The sequence below is a fragment of the Pelodiscus sinensis genome, chromosome 5 (assembly GCF_052426305.1).
Source record: "Pelodiscus sinensis isolate ZL-2025 chromosome 5, ASM5242630v1, whole genome shotgun sequence".
Taxonomy (NCBI): Eukaryota; Metazoa; Chordata; order Testudines; family Trionychidae; genus Pelodiscus; species Pelodiscus sinensis.
Genome location: NC_143056.1, coordinates 30286194 through 30310189, shown reverse-complemented (window position 1 = coordinate 30310189; position 23996 = coordinate 30286194). Strand labels below are relative to the sequence as shown.

General features: G+C 45.5%; 1 protein-coding gene across 2 annotated transcripts in view; it reads left to right on the top strand.

Annotated features, from left to right (window-relative positions):
* The first annotated feature begins 20627 nt into the window (after nucleotides 1–20627).
* Nucleotides 20628–23996, top strand: part of GOLGA5 (golgin A5) — a 31182-nt gene continuing 27813 nt past the window's right edge. Inside the window, exons 1-3 of one of the 2 annotated variants that reach the window (XM_075926685.2) lie at nucleotides 20628–21154; nucleotides 21645–21769; nucleotides 22657–23268. In XM_075926685.2, the coding sequence (XP_075782800.2) occupies nucleotides 22707–23268 (562 nt within the window). In that variant the 5' untranslated portion in view covers nucleotides 20628–21154; nucleotides 21645–21769; nucleotides 22657–22706. The remainder of the gene's footprint in view (nucleotides 21155–21644; nucleotides 21770–22656; nucleotides 23269–23996) is intronic. The other variant, XM_075926684.2, reaches the window with a different exon arrangement.

The following is a 23996-nucleotide window of genomic DNA, read 5'->3' as shown; positions in this document are numbered from 1 at the left end:
AGCGCAGAGGTGCGGCGAGAGGCCGTCCAACTACATTCCCTATTAATACAAGTACCCATTACTACAGCTCCCAGCATGCTGTGTTCCGCCTCCGAAGGCAAAGCCAAGGGCTCTGGGTACAATGCATGCTGGGAGTTGTAGTGCTAGGGTGTTCCGTGTGGAAAAACAAGGGACAGGCACAGTTTGGCACGCGGGGATTGTGTTTTACAGAGAACCTGACCCCAGGGTGTGGTCTAGGCTCCAGGGGCCTCTGACTCTGAGTCCCACCTTGTTCTTGGGTGGAAATAAGGGAAACCAAATGAAAATGGAGGGACAATGCTTTATTTTAAAGAGCATTAGGGAAACGACATTTCCCTTAACATAACCTGTATTTTTCTCTTGTGTACTTTTCTATTGCCTTATAGCATACAGTGCAATTAGCATTAGCTTCCATTTAATTTTAGATGTGTACTTACCAGTTTTAATACGTTTCGTGCATCATAAAATAAAGGGAAAGTGGTCACCACAGGGGGCAAGTCAATGAAATAAGAGTGTATCATTTAAAATAAGAGATGGGTTGTCATTGTCACCCTACCACAACATGTCTGTAAAGCACTTTGAAGTGCTGTATAAGTGCTAACTATACGCAATAGTCCACAATACATTTTCTGGTTTGGTTATATCCGTTAAATTGTATTGCTACTGATCAAAAAGGGACCCTGCCCACTCTCGTCAGCACTACTGACGAGGCCATTAAAAGTCTGGTTGCCAGTGCAACAGAGCTAAGGCAGGTTCCCTACCTGCTGTAACTCGATGCTGTTCCAGCTTCTACATTCAGGGGCAGCAGAGCCAAGAGGCTCTGCGCACTGCTCCTGCCCTAAGTGCCATCCCCACAGCATCCATTGTCTGGATCTGGAAATCACAGAGCAATGAAAACTGCAGGGATGGTGCTTGCAGACAGAGCAACACAGAGAGGCACCTGGCCGCAACTCTGCATAGGAGCCAACGGGGTGACATGCTTCTGCTTCTGGTAAGTGCCACCCAGAGCCTGCATCCCTCAGGGACCCCATACACATCCCAAATCTCTGCCCTAGCCCTGATTCCCCTAGTCCCACCCTGAACCTTCTGAGCCCAGCCCGGAGCACTCAAACCCTTCATCCCCAGCCCCACACCAGCATCTGCACCTCCCTCCGCCACACACACTCTGCTCCTGTCCTGAGCTCCTCATTTCTGGCCTCACCCCAGGGTCCCTACACCCAGCCACACCCAAACCCCCTCAGCCAGTCTGGTGAAATGAGTACGTGAGACATTAGACTGAAGTTGATGGTGCTGTGTATCATCATCATCATCATCAATAATCATAATAATAAATATTTGAAACCCTTTCTCAAGATGAATCAAAACTTAAATGTAATTCTTGCTGGAATTGCTCCAAATATAGTTAGCTATATTATGCAGTATTATAATAATTGAAAGAGCGGTTAAGGGATAGGGAGGAAAGCTAAAAGAGTGTGACCATCACCACCTAGTGGAAGGGGGAGCATTGAAAGCAAGTGCATCCATTGGCAGGTTGGTGAGAAAAATACTCTGTTTCGAGATAGAGAGAAAAAAAGAGAAGTGTGTGCATGTCAGTTGGAAAGAATATTCTACATATGAAGCATTCTGATTGCTCTAGAAGTGTGATGGCACGAACATAGCTGCCACCCAGACATTGTATGACAAACTCTGGAGCATTTCCACCAGACCAAATTGTTTGAGAAGTGAAAGCTATCTAACTGGCTAAAAAATTCTGCTGACTAAAACAGAACTGAATATACTCTTTAAAACCAAAAGCCCTTGTAAGCAGCTTTCATGTGAGACGTCAGTAAACACGAGATGGAAAGTCCTGCACAGTCATGTGTGGTATAGTTCTGTTACGTGACTATAATTTACCTGAAATTCCTCTTTTGTGCAAATAGAATTCGGACAGAATTCTCACCAGTTTTACAATGCAAGCCTGGGGTAAAGCTTTGGAAGACTAATAATGACATAGCTTGCCATCTCTCTTCCAAAGAATCCTTCTACATTCCTGGTGTAGCTATGAAGGTGTTCTAACGTATACATATTTATACTATCACTATCCTTACAGTTAAGGAGAACTGGATTGGGAACCCATCAATAATGTTTTTAATCAACAGGGGCTGCTATAAAAACATGCAGCAGCCCCTTCTATGACTAGATATGCTATTTTTACTTCAGCAACACTGCCATTGGCCAGGGATTATCTTTAAGGGAGATGAAGCTTCTCAGTTCACAAGAGACAGACATGAGCCACAAATCAAACTTAGGTCTTAAGCCACAGAATCAAATGTTTAGCTTATGCTGTTAATAGAATTAATTAAAAAATGCAGCATATGAAGCTAGCAAGTTTGCCAATCTATAAAGAAAATGTTCTAGAGAGTGTACCATTACAGGACAAGCAAATTGAAGGTAGCATGAAGGTGATGCACTGCATAAGTCTCCTTACACAGCAATAATACCAACACATTGCCTACATAAATGTGATTAAAAACAATCTCTTATTCACCACAGCTCCTCAAAATTTGAAACACATTCTTCATAGCCACCCACATAGTGGGCTTTTGTGAAAGGATGACATCAGCCATGAAGTCAACAAACTCTTGGCAGGACCATAGTGTTTTTAAGTGCTAGATGCTTTGTCTAGCTTATTGGCTAACCCCAGAACTGAACTGCAAAAATATTCATATTCCATTAGTCTGCCCTGACTTGTTTTCGAGAGCCCTTCAGAATTCTCATCCCTTTAAGAGCTTGCAATAACTTGTATTTATTAAGTAAACACAAAGAGGAAATGAAATGATAGCAAAGTCAGATGCAATATGAGAAGGGTTAGAAAATCACATGGTTAATAAGGCAACTTGGAGAGTTTAATCTTATAAAATCAGAAAAACAAGATTTTAGTAGATGGATCCAAGTGACAGAAATACAAAACTGCTTATCCTGAAAATCCGTGCAGAGGTTGGATATGATAAGCCTGGTTCCCTTGGACATCCAGCATCCCTGAAGACAGGAACTAAGTTCTGATTGCATTTTACAGTAAAATTATCCAGTAAATGGGTGGACTTATTTACTCAAAGAAATAAAAAAAAGAAACAAAGTCAATTTTTATGCAGAAAAAATAGGAGGGGATTAATCATTAAACAGTTAATCTTCACTTAACTGACATTCCCCTAGTTCTGAAGAAAATAAAGTCAGAAATAAGAACACCGAGAGATAAAGCTCAGGGTGCTAAAGGAGTTTGTGCTTCATTTCTTTTCTCAGATTACTTGTATTACCGTTTCAGCATAACTGCACCTTTGACATTCTATGATGTCCGTTCAGGGAATGACATCTCAAGCCCCTTTAGCATTCCGTATTGTTAAAATTAATGCTAGTTGTGAAAGCAAATGTAGGGGGAAAAGTCCCCAAGATACACTCATCCTATAACAAGTTCTGCTGGATTCTCTAGTTCCAAATTCCCCATGAGTACAGAATCTTCTGACACTGAAAGCAACTCACTTTAGAATATACTACTGCACAAAGACGAGGAGGATGACTGGCCAAACCACTTTCTCAGGCATAGTTGGGGTTACCAGCAACTACACTTCGATAAAAAGAAAAGTATACTGCATTTGTACAAGGAACCATCTACATTATTGGCAAAGGAGGTACAAAGTTTGTTGTCAGTTCCTAGTCAAGTATAGTAATCATACTGCGTGTGAACGAAATATAGGTGTGTTGATTCCCCAAAGAGTCGTGTTAACAATTGGAATCTAGAGAAATGGACCATGTGTTTTAAATGTTGGTTTATCTAAAGAAAAGAAGCACACACAAAAATAAGTCTAAAGGTTAAAAAGTATATCTTTCAAGAAAGAGCTCTTCACAAACAAACCATAGTTCCACTTGCAATAATAGAGTATGAATTTTTAAAAAATATCGTGGAAATAAGGAAGTGGGCAAAAATAGGCTCATCATCCTTATCGATTACAAAGTATATCTAATAAAAGGTTGTAGTTTGTCATCAATTTTCATGTCTTTAACATATTTACCAAGTCCCCTAAAGACGAACATAGGTTTTGCAAAACGCTCCCCACAATATGATTGTCTAAATCTGTCTTCTATTCAAGTGTTCCTAACTCTTTAGCTTTTATCTGCCTTTCTCCATTACAGACAATCATAATAATGGTTGTATCTTATTGATAGATGCCATTAATGTCAACCCATGCTATTTTTTTTGAACAATACCAGCTTACTCCCACTCAGCACTTATGAGAGAATACATGATTAACTTACAATATCATTGTGAGCACATACTCAGAGATCCTTAAGAGTCTGGATAGACAGATAGTTACCTCCATGAAAAATACTCTTTTCTATCCATTGCTTATAAAAATACTATATTTCCTTCCTGTTAGAGTCAGGCTCAGACATGACCTTCACGTTTCTGTCTCCCAATTTGATTAATTCTTTGTGTTCAGATATGAAATTGCTAGATGTAAAAAAGCCTTTATAACACAGCAATTTTTTTGCATAGTAAAACAAGGTATGTCTACATTACATACTCCTTTTGGTTCCATATAGGAAACACACACTATGTGCCTTCTTATCATGAGTGTAAATAGCAGTGTAGACACTGAGGCATTGCTTAGAGTAAAGACTCTCCTGAACCTTCTGCATATGTATGCTAAAGGGTTCTCTACTCATTCAAGCAATGCCTCCTCTCTATTGGAGCCTGTTCCTACCACAGACAAGGCTTCTACAGAGGAGAGTTGTTGGCCAGCAATGGGAGCTGCTGGAGCCTTTCCCAACCACAAGGAAAGACTTCTCTTGCAACCCCGGGGACAGTGGAGAGCTGCCAGTGCTTTTCCCCACTGCAGTAGGACTCCAGAAGTCGGGAAAGCTCTGGAAGTGAGGAAGCAAGGAAAGACTCTGGCAGCTCTCTCCTGCCACACCTTTTCCCACTGTCTCTCCTGTCAGAGCCTTCACTAAAGCACACAGCTACACACTGCTATGTGGACCTAGTGTACACACCTACATCCTGACACAAGAGGTGTGCTGTATACATGTGGCCACAAATCACCAAAAGCACTAGGCTTTCTTGCTAATATCCAGTGGAAAAGCGGGTCAATTTTTCTGTTCTTTTGCCAAAGCATTTCATAGGATTGATACAAATAACCTGAGGGACCATCTCACCCTGTGTGATTGTGACTTTCCATGACAGTTGCATTCCAATGGAACAATAGCACTGTAACTCTCTACAGTGAAAACAACGAGGAGTCCTGTGGCACCTTAGAGCAGGGTGGGCAATAATTTTTGATGGGGGAGGCACTCCAAGATTCCCTATGAAGGGGTTGTGGGGTCTGGAATAGAGGTTGGGAGCAGAAGAGAGCTTGAGATAGGGGATTGGTGGTGCAGGAGAGGGTGTGGGATTTAAGAAGGAGGTTAGATGAAGGAGAGGGTTATGACCTGGAGCAGGAGATTGGAGTGCAGGGTCTGGAAGGGGGTATGAGTGGAGGAGAGGATTCTGGGCTGGGGGTGGATTGTTGGAGGAGTAGCAGAGGAAGGCTCTGTCTGAGCGATCACTTACCTTAGGTGACTCCTGGCAAGCAGATTAACGGGAACACAGAGGCAAGCCTGCCACAGCCCCAGGCTGCTGAAAATGGCTGAAGACTCCCTCCATGTGCTGCGCATCCCTTGTTGAGGTGGGCGGAGACTTCTAGCCAATAGGAGCTGAGATAATTGGGCTAGGGGTGGGGGCAGTGCACAAAGTTTCCCCTGCACCAGAGACCTGTGACACCTAGAAGGAGCCAACAGCCATTTGGGTAACCTTGGGCTGCAGTGGGCTAAGAGCCTGCCTCGAGGTCTTGGTGGCATGGGCCACAGGCTAGATCAAAAGGCTTGATGGGCCGGATATAGCCCATGGGCCAAATCTGGCCTGCCCCTGCCTTAGAGGCTAACAGATTTATTTGGGCATAAGCTTTCATGGGTAAAACCCATTTCATCAGATGAATTGACGTTTCAGAGGCAGGGATATATACTAAAGCTTCATGTGTGCAGAGAGAACTTTCTTTGTTAGTGGCCATAGATTTGTAATTCATTCATGGACGATATCTGCATGATTACAGACATCAGCATATTCGGAACATATTTGATTCTATTTTTCCTACCATACCATGATCAAAAGAAAGAAATTGATCCATACTGACAGGGAAAGGGAAATAAAAAGACACATCTCATAGATAAAATTCATCATTTTGAAAGGTGCTCAAGTCCAATGGAGATGAGCACTAAAAATGGTAAAACAAAATTCATAATTTGAAAATGGTGCTAGAAAAAGGACAGTTTTTCTGAAAATGTTCACCAAACAATTCATCCTGTTTTTCAACCAACTTTAATGAGCACTATATAAGAAACTAGATAGTTGCCATTTGTTTAATTCCATATAGTTTTACATCAAGCTGTATCTTAGGAATAGACAGCATTTTTGCGTGTCCTCAGAACATTCCTGTCAGCAGTCATAAGTTCTTTCCAATAAATGCACCACAAAAAAACTAAGCATATGCTTGGGCGTGGGTGAAATACTCCTAGCCTCAGCTATCATTTCAACGAAAGTCTTCAGATGTTTGACAAAAGAAATACTCTCTTCATTTTGAGACCTTGCTATTTTTTTTACAGATCATTCATCCGTTTTTGTCCCCAAGCTTTTCTCTCTATCAGCATTTACAATGGCATACATTGTTTCCTGTTTGTGTGAATATTGCATCACTATTGTAATTCTCTGATGGAGAAAAGAAACTGGAAAGAGGAAATAAGCAGTGAAGATAATGCCAGAAAAGCGTCACCATCATTTTGGCAGGAAATAAAAGAAAGAATTAGTTGTAAAGCGAGGAAAGGAAAGAAGATGTAACAATAGCAACAGAAAGTTATACTTTTAAATATATTAAATTGATTTCTACTATGCTACAATTAAGTAAAGTACATAGGAGATATTGCACAACTGTTTTATTGCTTGAAACTGTAGGAGGTATGGCTTTGGAGGAGTCTTGTGACACAGGTGTTTTTTATCCTGCCTAATTAGTGTCATACATATTTTAAAACTCCACATTTTGCACCTAGCAAGCTGAGAAATGTTCGCTCTAACTATGGCCACATTTCAGCTAACAATCCCCATATCTGATTAGCTAAGGGCTGGAAGAAGAGTAGTCTCAGGACCAGAGACACTGCTACCTTACATCCTGAAGCAGTCATTTAACTGTAATGTAGCAACAGATAAAGTTGCCAGACGCTTTCCAAGTATTCAGTTCCTTATAATTTTGTCAAGCTTTTTGTCATTTAATTTAAAAATTTCCATGCTAGGTGTCTGCCTCAGATTGAATGTTTTTGGAAACTTCCAGATAAAATAGTTCAGTCATTCCTAAGCAGTGCTGGGCGATGAGGGTGGCCACTCAGGATGATGTGCTGATGAGGTCACATATGAATAGTCTCATGTGACCTTATCTGGGGCAACACAGCAGCCAGTTCAGCCAGGGTCAGGGAGGACAGAGGCACTCACTCACTTGTCTCCAGTAACTCCTCTGGTCTGGTAGGATAAGCATCAGTGTGGGTACCTGGGGGGCTCCCCATTCTCTCTGGGACAGACAGCCCCCTGTAGAAGCCATGGGGAGTGGATAGGACAGGCTGTGCTGGAAGAGGCTTGCGGTGGGTGGCTGAATTTGGTAGGGATTGAAGGTGTGTGTGTGTGTGTGTGTGTGTGTGTGTGTGTGTGGGTGGGTGGGTGGGTGGGTGGGTGGCTGAGTTTGGTAGGGATTGAAGGGGTGTGTGTGTGGGGGGGTGCGCGCAGTTTCTCTCTGGGTGTCCGGGGTTTGGAGCAGTCTTGCTATCTTGTGTGTGTTAGTGTGGAACAGGTCTGGGTCCACCCTCCCTTTTCTTCTCCTTTCCCCCCTAAGATGCACTTGTCCAGAAAAGGGCTTTCTCCCGAAAGTATCCTGAAATACAGGCAGTCCCCGGGTTACGTACAAGATAGGGACTGTAGGTTTATTCTTAAGTTGAATTTGTATGTAAGTCGGAACTGGTACATATTGTAGGGGAAACTCTAGCCAAACATTTCTCCAGAGCTCAGTTTTATTCTCCCACACCTCACTTCCCTCTGTCCTTTATTCTCAAGCTGAGGTGTCTGCTGAGAAAAGCCGCTCCGCGTCTCCCTGGTCTGCTGGGGGGGGGGAGAGGCGCTAGCTTCGCGTCTCCCTGGTCTGCTGGGGGGAAGCAGCTAGTGCGAGATTGCCTCACCCCGTTTGTAAGTAGGGATCCGATGTAAGCCGGATCCATGTAACCCAGGGACTGCCTGTAGTTACCCCACATCTTAACAACAAGCCCGCTATTTCAGGCTCGCTATTCCGACGTCCCTGTAAAACTCATTCCATGAAGAGTAATTGACGTTTTGGAATAGCGGGTTATTTCAAAATTTGGTGTTGTGTACACAGCGCCAAATTATGAAATAAACTATTTTGAAATGAGATTGAAATAAGATACACAATTTGCATAACTCAAATTACATATCTTATTTCGAACTACAGTGCACTGTAGATGTAGCCAAACTTAGAAGGAACTCAGAGGGACTATAAGCTCTGTCCCATATCCCCACCCCCTCTGCAATACTTCACCCCTGTTGCTCTGGCTTATAAATAGGCTTGGTAGAATGCACTTTTTATTTTAATAACTTTGTGTAATATATGTTTTAAGCTTTTTGTCTTTTCATAATTTCACAGTTGTGGGAAATTATGGGGGGAGGCCAGATCATTTTTAATGGCAGTAGAAGTTGAGATTCAAACAGTTCAAGCTTTAAAACTTTTAAAATACAAACAGAGTGAAAAGGTGGGTTAGGTCATATCTTTTTTCGTTTTGGACCAGCTTTGGTTGGTGAGCGATTAGCCCTTTTGAACTCCACAGACCTGGAAAAGAGCTCTTTGGAATTCCAAAGGTTGTCTCCTTCACAAACCATATTTGATCTAATTAAAGATTTTACTTCACTCACCTTATGACTCTCATCCCTGTACCAACATGACTACAACAAAACAGAAAAAACACTAAATGTCAATATCATATGTCAAGATGTACAAAATAAATATCTTAAACTCAGACATGATTAATTGATTTAACTAATCATTTACTCGTCCATTTGTAACCAGCCCAGTTCAGAAGTTTATATCACTAACAAGTTCTCAAGCAGCATTTTCCTTGCTTTCCCTATCTATAAATAATTAATTATTACTGATGGAAATATTTCAGGATCTGTGTGTACTGGGAAATCAACAGCTAATTTCTAAGTTATTTGCAAAAAAAAAAAAACCCCTAAAGATGTCAAGTGCCTAAGTATCCTCTGGAGACACAGTTAAAGTTGCCTCTCTCCCCCAAAAAATCTGAAATGGCAGCAGTGGTGAGTCGGAAGTGGAGAGAGATCTGTAGGAGGGTCATGGGTGAAGGCAAGATACAGCCCCCATCTGACAGCATGGAGGTCACCTTGAGCTAGAGGCCAGCACCCACATAAAGGGCAAGTGCAGCTATGCCAAGGGCAGAGGGCATAGAGGTTGAGAGCGGCTGGAAGCGGAGCCAGTTTGGTCAGCAGCAGCCTGTATGGGCAGCTTCCAGGGTTCTGGGGATCTCTGGGAGCAGCAGCCACCCTGTGCAGGGCCAGGAAATCCCGGGGGCAGTTACTGACACTGCCACACACACAAAGCTGAGGAACCCCAGGAGCAGCTGCGGGGTTTGGGGGGAGGGAACAGATCCACGCAAGCAGGCTGGAAGCAGCAAACCCAGGCAGGTGAGCCTGAGGAGATCAGGCCTCCTACTGGGGCAGCTGCCAGGAGGGGACCCCCACGAGAGCCCGGACACCTGACCTCCCCTGGGCCAGAAAATTCCCTTGCTCGGGACCTCTCCAGTCTCAAGGGGCTGGATAAGGGAGGTTTAACCTGTAGTATGTACGTGTGTTTTTATTGTTTTCACTATTTTTTCTCTGTAATGTTCTTACCTTAAGAATAAAGGTGCTTGCTTAAAAGAACTGTGTGATAAGTTATCTTTGGTAATTACACTCTTTGCTTTCTCTGGGGAGACAAGTAAAGTGGCCTGTTCAGGCTATATGATTTTGCTGGGGAAATCACAGTGTAGGCAGAGAGCTGTGAAGCCTGGAAATGCCTCAAGAGAGAAAGAGATATGTGTATCTGCCCAAGAAAGGTGACAGAAGGAGTCAGAAGCCTGTGGCTATGTCTAGACTGCCCCCTCTTGTGCAAAAAAAATGCAAATGAGGCAAAGTGTGGAATATTGCCATGCCTCATTTGCATAATGAATGAGGCTCCATTTTTGTGCAAAAAACACCCTCTTACACAACAACCATTCTTCCTCTTTTTTTCAGAAAGAACAGCTCTTGTGGAAGAGGGGAGTTTTGCGCAAAAAGGAGCTAAGTAGATGGCTCCTTTTCACACAAAAGCCTCTTGCACAAAAACGGAACCTAATTAATTATGCAAATGAGGCATGAAGATATGCCACACTTTGGCTCATTTGCGTATTTTTTTGTGCAAGAGGGGGGCAGTCTAGACATAGCCCCTGAGTGAATGCCCTTGCTAGACCACAGAGGAGGAATATGGGTGCAGTTACTCTGATTATTGGAGGCTGCTCAAAATAAAAGCAGAATAAGTTTAATCAGAGTTAGTACAAGCCCTATTCCCTTCACATGAAAAGGGATGATTACAAAGACCACTCACCACATCAGAGAAATTTGAAAGTTAGCAAAATTCACACTGTAACCTGTGTTGCAGTTTCAGAGTTAACTGCACCCTGAGAGTGATATGAGAGTGTATCAACCTTAGAGCAGATTGTTAAAAATTAGGTTATAAACCCCTCATTGGTTAGAAGATCTAAATTTAGATCAAGTCAAAGCAAGCGTAGAAATCCTTAGTTCCTTTGGTTTAGGGTTTTTAGCCCCCTCGTATTTATCAATAAACGAGGGAAATAGAATCTAGATGGGGCTACTATAAAGTGGGTGCATAAGTGGTTGGATATCCATTCTCAGAGAATAGTCAATGGTTCACAGTCATACTGAAAGGGCATAACAAATAAGGTTTCACAGGGATCAGTTTTGGGCCCCATTCAGTTCAATATCTTCATCAACAATTTAGATGATGGACAGTATGCTTATAAACTTTGTAAACTTTGTAAATGATACCAAGCTGGAAGGGGTTGTAAGTGCATTAGAGGATAGGGTCATAATTCAAAATAATCTGGAGAAACTGGAGAAATAGTCTGAGGTAAATAGGATGAAGTTCAATAAGGACAAATTCAAAGTGCTCCCCTTAGGGAAGAATAATCAGTTTTACACATACAAAGTGGGACGTGATTGTCTAAAAAGGAGTACTGCAGAAAAGAGTCTAGGGATCATAGTGAACCATAAGCTAAATATGAGTCAATATTGTGACACTCTTTCAAAAAAAGCAAACATGATTCTGGGATGCATCAACAGGAGTGTTGTGAGCAAGGATATGGCTAGACTACAAGCTTTTGTCGGAAAAAGGTACGAAAATGCGCTCTGCATTTTGGGTACTTTTTTCAATTCTTTTGTTGGAAGAGGCTTTTCCAACATTTGGCCCATCTAGACTGGGCCAAAAGTCAGAAAAAACCCTCTTTCAAAAGCCCCCTTCTTCCTCATAGAACAAGGAATACCAGGGGCTTCTGAAAGAGTGCATTTGCTCTTTCACAAAAAACCCTGAAAAACCGCCGCAGTCTAGCCATACCACAAGACACAAGAAGTAATTCTTCCCCTCTGCTCTGTGCTGATTAGGCCTCAGTTGTAGTATTGTGCCAGTATGGGCACAACTTTTCAAGAAAGCAGTGGAGAAATTGGAGAAGGTCCAGAGAAGAATAACAACAATGATTAAGGAGCTAGAAAACATAATTTATGAAGGAAGACTGAAAGAACTGGGTTGGTTTAGCTTGGAAAAGAAAAGACTTGGGGGATGGGGGGAACATGATATCAGCTTTCAAGAGCCTAAAAGGGTGTTACAAGAAGAGGGGAGATAAATTATTATCCTTAACTTCTGATGATAGGACAAGAAGTAGGTTTAAATTGCAGCAAGGGAGGTTTAGGCGGGACATTAGGAAAACCGTCAAGATGGTTAAACACTGGAATAAATTGCCTAGGGAGGTTACAGAATCTCCATCATTGGAGATACTTAAGAGCAGGTTACACAGACATCTGTCAGGGATGATCTAAGATGGTGCTTGGTCTTGCCGTGAGTGCAGTGGACTGGACTTGATGATTTCTCAAGTTCCCTTCTGGTTCTAGTATTTTATGATTTTATGTGCTCTGAGCTGCAGACTCAGTTGATGGGAAGAGACCACTTGTGTGACTCACCTTCACAAGGAGGACAACAGAGCAACAACAAGAGTTTGTAGTCCTCTTGCTGATGTGATGGTTTCTCAATCCAGACATAAGGCATTTCCAGTTGCAAAATCCAACCACAAACCATCTGATATCACTGAGTCACCTCTTTCAGGAAAGATGCAACAATTTCTGTACAGCTCTTCACAATACTTAATGTCCCTCTCCTTGATGGTGAATCGTATAGTCACAGAGGCTCACACTACTCCTGCCCAAATATTAAAAGGCCATTTTGTTTTCCATTTTTATTTCATTTTATTTTTTCCCAAAGCAATTTATCAGTGTTTATTACCACAAGAAAACCAGATGAAAACTGGTGGAAAAAAGCTATTATATTTTCTGGGTAAATATCAGGGATTATTTGGTGGGCAGAAAAATAAGGCAAAAAGTATTCAGTAGATTAATGCTTTGTATTCCATTTATCAATGTAGTTTGCTGCAGAATAAACAGAACTAAAAACACAAGGCCACTTCTGAGTTTAAGAAAACAATATATCTCTAATACCCAAATACATTTGAATAAAAAGTTTACTGTTGTAGACTTAGAACTATTATCCTCTAAATATTTACATTTAAGAGTTGGGCCACACCATTTGCAGCACATACACTCAAACTTCATCTTTTTCTCTTGGTTTTGTTTTAACTTCTGAATACATCTTTGAATTCTGAAACATATTCTGATACAGATTTTTTTTTCTTCCCGTTTTAGTGTGTAAAATCCTTAATCCGTTATCTGCTAACAGTACATTGTGGGTGTGGGAATCATCAGTAAGTTGAGTTGCACACCTATTTTTGTGAATACCTGTTTATTGTATCTATCTTCTAGAATAATACATAGCCTTACTTCAACAGGCAGCTTTGCATATACACACAGGGTACGTCTAGACTACATGCCTCTGTCGCCAGAAGCATGTAGATTAGGCTAACAGGTATAGGAAAATGAAGCGGCGATTTAAATAATTGCGGCTTCATTTAAATTTACAAAGCTGCCGCGCTGAGCCGATCAGCTGTTTGGCGGCTCAGCCTGGTAGTCTGGACACGCGGGTATCGACATCAAAGGCATTTGTCGACCACCCAGGTATGCCTCCTGGGATGAGGTTTACCTGGGTGGTCGACAAATGCCTTTGATGTCGACACCCGCGCGTCCAGACTACCGCGCTGAGCCGACAAACAGCTGATTGGCTCAGCTGGCATCCATGTAAATTTAAATGAAGCGGTGATTATTTAAATCGCAGCTTCATTTTCCTATACCTGGTAGCCTAATCTACATGCCTCTGGCGACAGAGGCATGTAGTCTAGACGTACCCACAGACTAATGTATTATCATAATACCTACATCTGATGCAATGTATTGTATTTTCCTGATTTAAAAAGTTATTTTTCATATATTTGAATGATATAGAAGTAGAATAAAAATAAAAAACATGAATAATACTTTTTGTAAAACTCAGCACATTTTTGGTAAAAATTGATTTAACTGAAAAGGAATGGCCTTAAAAATGGAATACAGATATTACAGGTAAGGTACAACTTTTTGCTCTAATCAAAAACTGCTTTTTGGGCCTAATACAATCATAATGACAAAACCAGAAATTGGGCAGCTTTGTCTCCTGTCCTGCTTCTAACCTTGTATGAGATGAAATGAAGTCCTTTTAAAATATTATTTTAAAGAATGTCTTGTAGTGGAATATAACATGAAAATTGGTTCCTCAACAGTCAGATCTTTTCCGTTATTTTTAGACACAATGAATAGGGTTGCCAGATGGTCTCCCAAAAAGTATCAAACACATGGGCTAAAAATTTGTAGAGAAAAAAAAACCCACTCACACTGAACACACATCCTGTGTGGCTACTACCAAGAGACACCAAGCTGGGAACAAAGGGGGAGGCAGCCACCTGCTATCCAAAGCAGAGAGAGGCAGACCCTGGGCCAACACAATGGCGGGGAGGGAGGAGGCAACCATGGGTAGGAAGGTGACTCCCTCATAGTCAGGTCTTTGGCTGTCCCAGTGGGAAGAAGCAGAAATTCCACCCCAGTCAGTTTTGGCTGAGAGCCCGTGGAAGGAGCCTAAACGCAACTACAAAGCACCTGCAGGCTTCTCTCCTGGACTACGGCACCACAACGCGCTTGAACAGCACTCAGGAGCAGGGATGGGGCTTCTCCTTCTCCCCAAGGTGTCACTCCTCCTCAGACACAATCAGCTGAGGACTCCCAGTGCCAATTGCGCCCCGCCTCCCAGCCACTCCCCCCACCCCTGCCCGGCTTCTGCACACAACCAGAGGCTCCCAGTGCCAATGGTGGTCCTGCCTCCCAGCCTGGGATTCCCTCTGGTTGCATGCAGAAGCCTGGCAGGGGCAGGGGAAGTGGCTGGGACTCCCAGCCACTCCTCCCGCCCGGCTTCTGCATGCAACCACAGGCTCCCAGCTGGGAGGCAGGGATGCTATCAGCGCTTTTGCACGCTACCACAGGCTTTTTCATGCTACCACAGGCTCCCAGCGCCGATCGCAGCCCCGCCTCCCAGCCGCTCCCCTCGTCCCCGCCAGGCTTCCGTTCAGCGGCCAGCCAGAAAAAGAGAAAATATCAGACATTGCACGTGTCCAGTATTTTCTGAATTTTTTTACTGGACAAAACCGCCAATAGAATACCAAACACCTGGCAACCCTAACCATGAAGACCTTTTTGATCCTTCAGGCAGATGAAAGATTGAGTTTTTCCCTGCTATCAGAAAACAGACATTACATTAATATGAGGGAGCTTAAACAAAACAATCAAACTACTTGAACACTTTTCATTTTTAAAACACTATTTATTCTCATGTATAAGACCCCAACATACTTAAAAGTGTAATCCTTTAATTCATTTATAGTCATTTACAATATTTTCCATCATGCTTCTATATAAGGTCTTGTACTCCCTATATGAAGAAGAAAGAGAACCAAAGCATTTGAAAAGTAGATACTGTAATGATTTAAATATCAAGAACATTTGTTAGCTAGTGAGTTTGGCAACATTAGGGCCTGATCTTAGAAAGCCTTAGTATTAAGAATAGGGCTTACTAATCAGTAGAGTAGTTCAAGTGACAGGGATAAACAAGGTGGGTGAGGTAATAACCTTTATTTGACCAACTTCTGATGGTGATAGAGAAAAGCTTACACAGTGCTCTTCTTCAGGTTTAGATAGGCATCTTGCCTGGATCTTGCCTTACTTTTTTGCAGAGGGCTCCACCACGTGTTGGTCCAATTATACTGTTATTACTACAGGGGACAAAATGGAAGACTAAGAGGAATGCGTTTTATATTTATGTGCCAAATAGGATTCTAAGTTCATTACAAACCTCCATGTTTCTCCCAGCTTAAAAAGACAATACAGTGGTTTTCATCTGTAAATCCTCTGATCTTAAAACCTATTAATTTCCCCCTTTTCAGTGATATTCTAGGGGTTTTTTTGCCGGGGGGAGAAGCTGTTTGTTCCATCAGGAGCAGTCAGAGGCCGACTGCGGCAGCTGGCACCCCAAGTGGAACGCGCAATCGGTGTTCCCACCTGCAGGGCCGTCAATGGACATGATGTCATCATGGGGTACCCCAGGCGGCAGCGCCCTAGGCAGCAGCTGAGTCTGCCTATAGCCACTGGCCACCCCCATGTACCATTACAATACACTATGGCCTTTATTGTGTACCCAGTGGAAAGGGCCTCTCTTTCCCTGGCCAGCGTTTGGGCCGGTAGCCTTCCCCTCTTTGCCAGGAGTTTAGCTTATAGCTGGTTTCTGGGATAAAGGTTGCCAGATGGTTTAACCAAAAATACTGAACATGCCTCCCCGTCTCCCCCGTCCCCCCAAAAAAAACACAGAGAAAAAATTCTGTTGAGAAAAAAAAAAGGGGGGAGACCAAAGTTCTTAAGAAAAAAAAAGACCCCAAGACTTATTAAGCAAAAGAAAAGAAAAGAAAAGAAAAGAAAAGAAAAGAAAAGAAAAGAAAAGAAAAGAAAAGAAAAGAAAAGAAAATCCATCATGGGCCCTTTAAGAAATGCTTATGAGGTTCTTTGGCCCTAACAGGCTGCCAGCAGCCATACACTATCTTGTCTTCCTGCTTTGGGCCAGACAGCTCCCCTGCAGAACCAGGTAAGCACCCGGTATTTTCACCTCCTGGCTGGGAAAAAAATCAGAAAATGCTGGACCCCCATCCGAACCCCCAGGCCAATCAGGTGAAGTCTCCTCCCACCCTGCAAGGGTCTCAGCACTTAAAGTCAACCACCAGCTGCTGCTCAGTGGGCAGTTGACTCTAAGTGCAGTGCTTTCTTGCAAGGCTGGGGCAGAGAACGAGAGACTTCACATGCTCCCCCTCCTCAGGCCCTGATTGACCTGGGGGCAGCAGGGGTGCACACATGAAGTCTCCTTCCACCACCAGGGGCACAGGTACCAGCTGTTCAGAACAGCTGGCGGTTCTCTCCGGGAGAGGGGGGGACAAGACTTCGTGCACTTCCCCACCCTCAGACCAATCAGGGTCTGTGGATGGGGAAGCAGGAAGTGTCCTGGCCCTGCCCCTTCTGCTTGAGGCCCCACTCCTTCCAGGGCAGCCCGGGGCCACTTCAAGAATTTCTGAAGTGGCCCCATCAAAAATTATTGCCTACCCCTGTGCTAGAACTTGCAAGCTTTGAAGCAAGGACCTGAAACATAGAAATAGTGGAATCTGGCTGAAAGTCCTTGTAATATTCATTACAGGTGAATTACACCCAAGTAGAACTAATAGATGACTAAATTTGGGGAAGATAAGTTGTGTACTTTTCAGACTGGGGTTGGGCAAATATATTTTGGGAATGACTGAAGGACCAGGAGAGTATGTATTGACCATGGGAATAAAGGCTGGTTCCATGATTAGATAGTGTCTATGATTTAGTAACCCTATGTTCAGTTCCCTGCTTTGCCAGATATCCCATGTGACCCTGGGCAAAACACTTAGGCCAGTGGTTCCCAACGCGGTGCCCATGGGCGCCATGGTGCTCACCGGGCCATTTCTGTGCGCCCGCCGAATGATCGGGGCCAACCCTGCCCCTGGGCACGTGGTGCATGGGCGGTGCCAGCCCCTGGGCGTGCAGCGTATGGGTGGCCTCGCCCCTGGGCGCGTGGCGCAAGGGCTGTGCTGGCCCCTGGGCTTGTGGCGTACGGGTGGTGCCAGCCCCTGGGCGCGCGGTACATGGGCTGCACCGGCTCCAGGTGCATAGCACATGGGTGCTGCTGGCTCCTGGGCGTGGGGCACAGGAGCGGCGCTGGCCCCAGGAGTGCAGCACATGGGTGGCGCCAGCACCTGGCATGCAGCGTATGAGTGGCCCCAGCCCCTGGGCACGCAGTGCAGGAGTGGTGCCGGCCCCAGGCATCTTGTGTAAGAGCATCCATGGAGTGTGGAATAGTGATAGAGATGCAGCCGTGTTAGTAGCACTTTAAAGACTAACAAGATGGTTTATTAAGTGATGAGCTTTCATGGGCCAGACCCACTTCCTCAGATCAATATGTGGAAGAAAATCAGCACAACCATATATACCAAAGTGATACAATCAAAAAAATTAACGCATGTGAAATTGACAAATCGAATTTTAGAACAGAGTGGGGATGAGAGGGGAAGGTAAGTTTCTGTGAGGTAATGACATAGGGGTGATAATAGGGGAAGTTTCTGTGAGGTAATGACATTAGGGGTGATAATTGGGGAAGCTATATTTGTAATGGGTGAGATAATTAGAGTCTTTGTTTAAACCCATACATAAAGTGTCAAATTTAAGCACGAATGACAATTCTGAAGCTTCTTGTTGAAGTCTGGAGTTAAAGCCTCTTTGAAGCAATATGCATGTTTTAAGATCATTAAGGGAATGATCAGTCTGGCTGAAATAGCAGGCAACAGCTTTCTCTCTGCGAGAGAGTCTTATATCTGTTTTGTGTGCATTGATTCTTTGATGAAGTGTCTGAGACATTTGTCCAATGTACATAGCAGACGGACGCTTTAGGCACATGATGGCATAAATTATATTTCTGGATGAACAGGAAAATGTGTTCTTGATCTTATAACTGGCATGGTTAGGTCCAATAACGGTATCAGCAGAGTAAATATGTGGACAATGCTGCCACCAGCGTTTATTGCAAGGGAAAATTCCAGGGTTGGTAATAGTGTGATATGTCCTGTGGTGGTTGGTAAGAATCATCCTGACGTTAGGTGGTTGTCTATGGAGGTATGTCTACACTACCACCCTAGTTCGAACTAGGGTGGTTAATGTAGTCAATCGAAGTTGCAAATGAAGCCTGGGATTTAAATATCCCGGGCTTCATTTGCATCTTGCCGGGTGCCGCTATTTTTAAATCCCCGGTAGTTCGGACGCCGTGCCCGCGGCTACACGCGGCACGGAGTAGGTAGTTCGAATTAGGCTTTCTAATTCGAACTACCATTACACCTCGTTCCACGCCTAATTCGAACTACCTACTGCTCCTGTGCTGTGCACCCGGGGCTGGCACAGCCCATGTACCGCGCGCCCGGGGGCAGGGCCGCCCACGTGCTGTGCGCCCAGGGGCTGGCACCACCCATACGCCGCGTCCCCGGGGGCGGGGCCACCCATACGCTGCACTCCCAGGGGCCGGCACCTCCCATGCACAGCCAGATTCCATTGTTTCTATGTTTCAGGTCCTTGCTTCAAAGCTTGCAAGCTTTAGCACAGGGGTAGGCAATAATTTTTGATGGGGCCACTTCAGAAATTTTAAAGGTGCAATGACCCTTTTTTTGGTGCGGGTTTTTTTTTTTTTTTTGGCTCAACCAATTTTTTTCCTGCTATGTTCAGTATTTTTTGTGAAAGTATCTGGCAACCCTAATTGCCTCCCTACTGGGTACATTACCAAGGCCGGAGGTGTGTGTGTACTGATTCCTCCCCATAGGATCATTTGCAGGAGCAAGTGGTGACATGCATCCAGGTCAGTTTCCCCAAGTGAGCTGTGTAAGAGGGCAGGAGAGTTGCTCTCCATACCTCAGGGCACAGCACAGCTGGGAAAACTGTCTTGGAAGCATAGATAGCTTGGTGTTGCTGTTCCCCTCCCAACCTCTAGGGGGCACAGAGAAATGTTGCACAAGGTCAGGTGCTCTGTGCAACCAGGTCTGTTTCCCCAATGGGGCTGCCTAAAAGAAGGGCAGGACAGCAGCTCCCGACCCTCACAGCAGAGTTCCAGCTCGGGGCCATGTCAGTTTTACTAGCTTATAAGCAGGGGCGGCCAGTCCATATAGGCGAACTAGGCGGTCGCCTAGGGCGCCAAGTTAAATGGGACGCCAAATGGAGGTGCAATATCATTGAGAGGTTTGGAAGTGGGGGCGCCGATTGCATGGTTTGCCTAGGGCGCCAGTTATTGGCAGCTAGTCTAGGGCTGCCCCTGCTTATAAGAGACTTGCCCCAGAAACGCGGGCCTCAGGACATAGGGGCCACATTTTAACCTGCATGGGAAGCTGCTTCCTGAGCACCCGTGCAGCACACAGCACTGACTGTCCAGCCCCCAGTAGGGAGAGTGAACAGGGAAGGTTCACTGGGAGGGGAACATGCAGAGGCAGCTGGGCCAAAGGAGCAGGTTGTGCATGAGCAATGGGGGTGTGTGTGGGGGTGGGCGTGCCCACACACTGCATGTTTGTGTGTCTCTAAAGTGACAATGATTCAGTTGCCTGAAAGAGTTTGGCGCTGTTTAGTCAAGAATGTGTTTTTATGCTGATGTTGCGTTTCAAGTGGCAGTGGTAAACATGACAAAAAATAAGGATTAAGTAACAAACGCCATTCGACGTACACTGTAATTTAAGCACCACAACCACAGCTGGTCAATCCGGAAGTTACACCTATCCCTATTAATTGTTAACATTATTGAGAGCCCGGTTACGCCTACGGCTCCCCAATTGTTTAGAGGCTGCAGGAGAGCCTGGGGAGAAAGAGCGGGAAGCGCTGGGGACCCGGGCGGTAGCCCAGACAGGCTGTTGGCGCGGTGTGAAGCCTGGAAAAGGAAGCGCGCAGCAAGTGTCGCGGTAACCCCGCCAGGAGTGTTGCAGCGCCAGGGCGGCACGATACTGCGCGGCCGGGGGCACCTAAGTTCTGTGAGTACAGAGCGTCCGCTAGAGGCTGCTCTGCGTCATGCCTCGTGAATGTGTGTGGTGGGGGGGGGACTGGCGAGGGTATATGGGCGTTAGACCTGTTGCCCTGAACCGAGTGGGAGGGGCGTGTGAGAGAGTGGGGTCACGTTGAGCAGAGCGGCGGGAAAGGGTTCAGTGCGCATGCTCTGTCAGCGCTGTACACAGAGGCTGACAGTCTGCGGCAGTTCCAGCTCCGCCCTTCTCGCTGGAAACGCTACGGAGTCTCTCTCTGACTGTCTTTGCCCCTCCCTTCTAGAAAGGGCGGGATCTCATGGCAAGGGGCGTGGCCTCCTTCTGACCCTCCTTTCCCGGGGGGGGGGAATTAGCCTTGGGACCTCCGAGCCTCCGTACCACAGGAGGCTGGTTCTGCCGCGCCTGCGCATCTGGCAGCTTGGTCCGGGGAGCGCCGGGTCCCTGTGTCCGTCGAACCACTGGCCACGTCTCCCGGAAGATGGAGTTGAGCTACCGAGTCCGGCCTGCGGCCTCTATGTAGCCACTGCGGCCTCCGCCACCGATTTATCCCCGCACCCGGCCGGCTGCTCCCTGCGGAGGCAGGGCGGGCGGCGGGCGCCGGGACAAGGTGAGGCCGGGGCTGTGTTGGGGCTTAGTTACGCGGGAGACGGGGCGCGGGCGGGCACTCGGCGGGGGGATGGGAAGGGCTTGGTGTGCGCGGGGGGGGGGGTAGGGTGAAGGGCGACACCCCATTCTGAGCCTCTGCTCCTTCCCGCGTGTTGTGCTGCGGTGCCGACCCTACCCCTGCCCCCTCACTCGGGTCCACAGCGCTGCGCCATGGTCTCCTCCAGGGTCCAGGCAGGGCTGTGGGCTCGTATTGGGCACGAAACACCCCCGCCCCTCGCAGCACTGTCATGGCTGGCAGCCTACAGGGCGTCAGGACCAGCGATGGTGCTAAAGGTAGTTGGGTGCCTAGCTAGAGCTGAGGTTCTCGCCTTTCAAAGTCCGGTTCTTTGTGCCCATATGGGCCCTTCTCTCCAGCACGGTTAAAGGGGTTCACGCCGTCCACAAGTTTAGGAGTTGCACTTAGTTCGAACAACAACATTTGTGTTGGGCAGGAATTCCTGCAAGTGCTTCTGGAGAGGTCTGCATGCCACCTCTGCTATAGATTTGAGAGAGTCTGTTTGTGTGTAGGACCACCAAATTCGGTGTGCAGTTTTCTCTTATCGTAAGTTAAAGCAAGGTAAGTTGGTTTTGCCAGGAAAATGGGATGTGCCTGGAATGGGACTGCTTCTCATTAAGCCATACAGAAAAGAGAATCACCAGACAGGTAAAAGGGGCTGGAGGGGCTTTTCACCTGGCCCCAAGCTGCTGTGGTGAGAGAGGACTTGTGTAGTCCTCTCTCTCCAAGGCAGCCTGCATACTGAACCCCTCATTCTCAGCCCCACTCTAAAGCAATGATTTCAATGAAGCCCATACCTTTTTTCATTTTATTTTCCAGCCTCCCTCCCCCCCAGAAAAAGATCCTGAGCAACACTGGATAAATCTTCTAGTGTCAAATAGACTTTTTTTATACTATATTCCTGTGGTTATCCACATTGCTTCATATTTCCCTCTCCAGCCAGTTTCTTATACTTTAATCTCCTACATTTCAGTTAGTCTATAAGGTGCCACAGGACTCCTCGCCACTTTTGCAGATTCAGACTAACACGGCTACCCCTCTGATCCTCTTGGAATGAGATCATTGGGGTTGCCACTGCTGCTAGCAGGTGTTGATGCCCTAAATGACTCTGCTGGTTTAGTAGCAAAAACTACTACTAGGAGGGGTCGTCCATAGGTAGTCCATAGCCCAAATCTGGATTGGCAGACTTTTTTTTTAACAGACCCCCAAAGTCTTTTTATTTACTTATTATTCATTATTATTTTTTAAAAGTACCTTGACCATGAAAATTTGAACCTTTACAAAAAAAATTGACTGTCCTGGGTCTGCATTTTCCTGTAAGAACATTTGATTTGGACACTCTAGTAATATAACATGGTAAAGAATGAAGCAAGGACAAAACTGTAGTTCATAACAAAAACCCAAATCAACATATATTTGTTTTGTAACCATTTTGTGTCTCTTTGCAGCTCATGCTTTTGGGGTTCAACTCTGTAGCTTTTGTCACTAGACATCCGTTATGTCTTGGTTTGCTGATCTTGCTGGAAAGGCAGAGGACCTTCTCAACAGAGTCGATCAAGGAGCTGCAACAGCTTTGAGCAAAAAAGACAATACAGGGAAAGTAATATATGATAATACGGATTTGGAGTCTGCTAGTGAATATCCTGAACTGCACCAGCAAACCAGAGAATTAACATATCAAACATCATCTAAAGCAGACTATATTTCAACTGCAGCTGATAATATTATACACCAGAAAGCTACAATACTAGCTGGAACTGCAAATGTAAAAGCAGCAGCCAGGACGCCTTTAGAGGGCTCTCCTCCAGCCGAGAGTGTTTCCATACCCAGACCTTCTTCCCAGTTTGTGAGAAGGAAAAAGTCTGAACCTGATGATGAGCTTCTGTTTGATTTTCTCAATAGTTCTGAGAAAGGAACTAATGGAAGGATGGACCCTAAAAAGGAAAAGAACAAGGCAGTTCTTCAAAATCACTCTCAGAATTCAAGCATTAATTCTGTGCCTATAAGTACACAAAATATAAAAACTACTGAAGACCATTCTATCAGGAGTCCAAGCCATGGTAGCTATATGGAACTATAGATGTTTATTGAACTTAGGCATATTTAAAAATCACATTATGTGAAGAGTAACAAATTTACGGACAGTAAATGGAATAGATTGTAATAGGAGGGAAAGGTGTTTTAGAGTAATGATAACATGGTTGGGGGTCAAGAACCCCTTAGTCCATCGTTTCCCAAACTATGGGCTGTGGCCGGGGGAAAAAATACTGGGCCTCAGCATGGCTGCTGGGAGGGGAGCGGGGTTGACTGGGAGGAGGTGTGTGTGTGGGGAAAACCAGCTGCCAGGAAGCAGGGTTGAGGGCAGCGGGACTGTCCAGCAGAGATTGGAGGAGCACACAGAGGAAGCAGGGGAGGCGGGAGCTGGCCGGAGGAGATCGGGAGGAGGAGGACAGGAGAACCAGCCTCTGAAAGCAGGGCTGGACAGGGGCAGTGCGGCCGGCCAGGGGAGATCGTGAGGAGAAGCAGGGGAGAATCAGACGGCTGGGAGGGAGTTGGGGGAGCGGCGCTGGTTGGGAGGGTTGTCGGGGGGAGCGGGGCTGGCCAGAGCAGATCGGTGGGGAGTCGGGGGGAACTGGCCGCTGGAAGCAGGGCTGAATGGGGGAGATTGGGAGGAGAAGCGTGGGGTGGGGAGTGAATCGGCCAGCAGGAAGCGAGACTGACCCAGGCACATGTAAACCCTGGCACACGAGTGAGTCCGGCTCTGGGGATTCCATTTTGGCCACCCCAC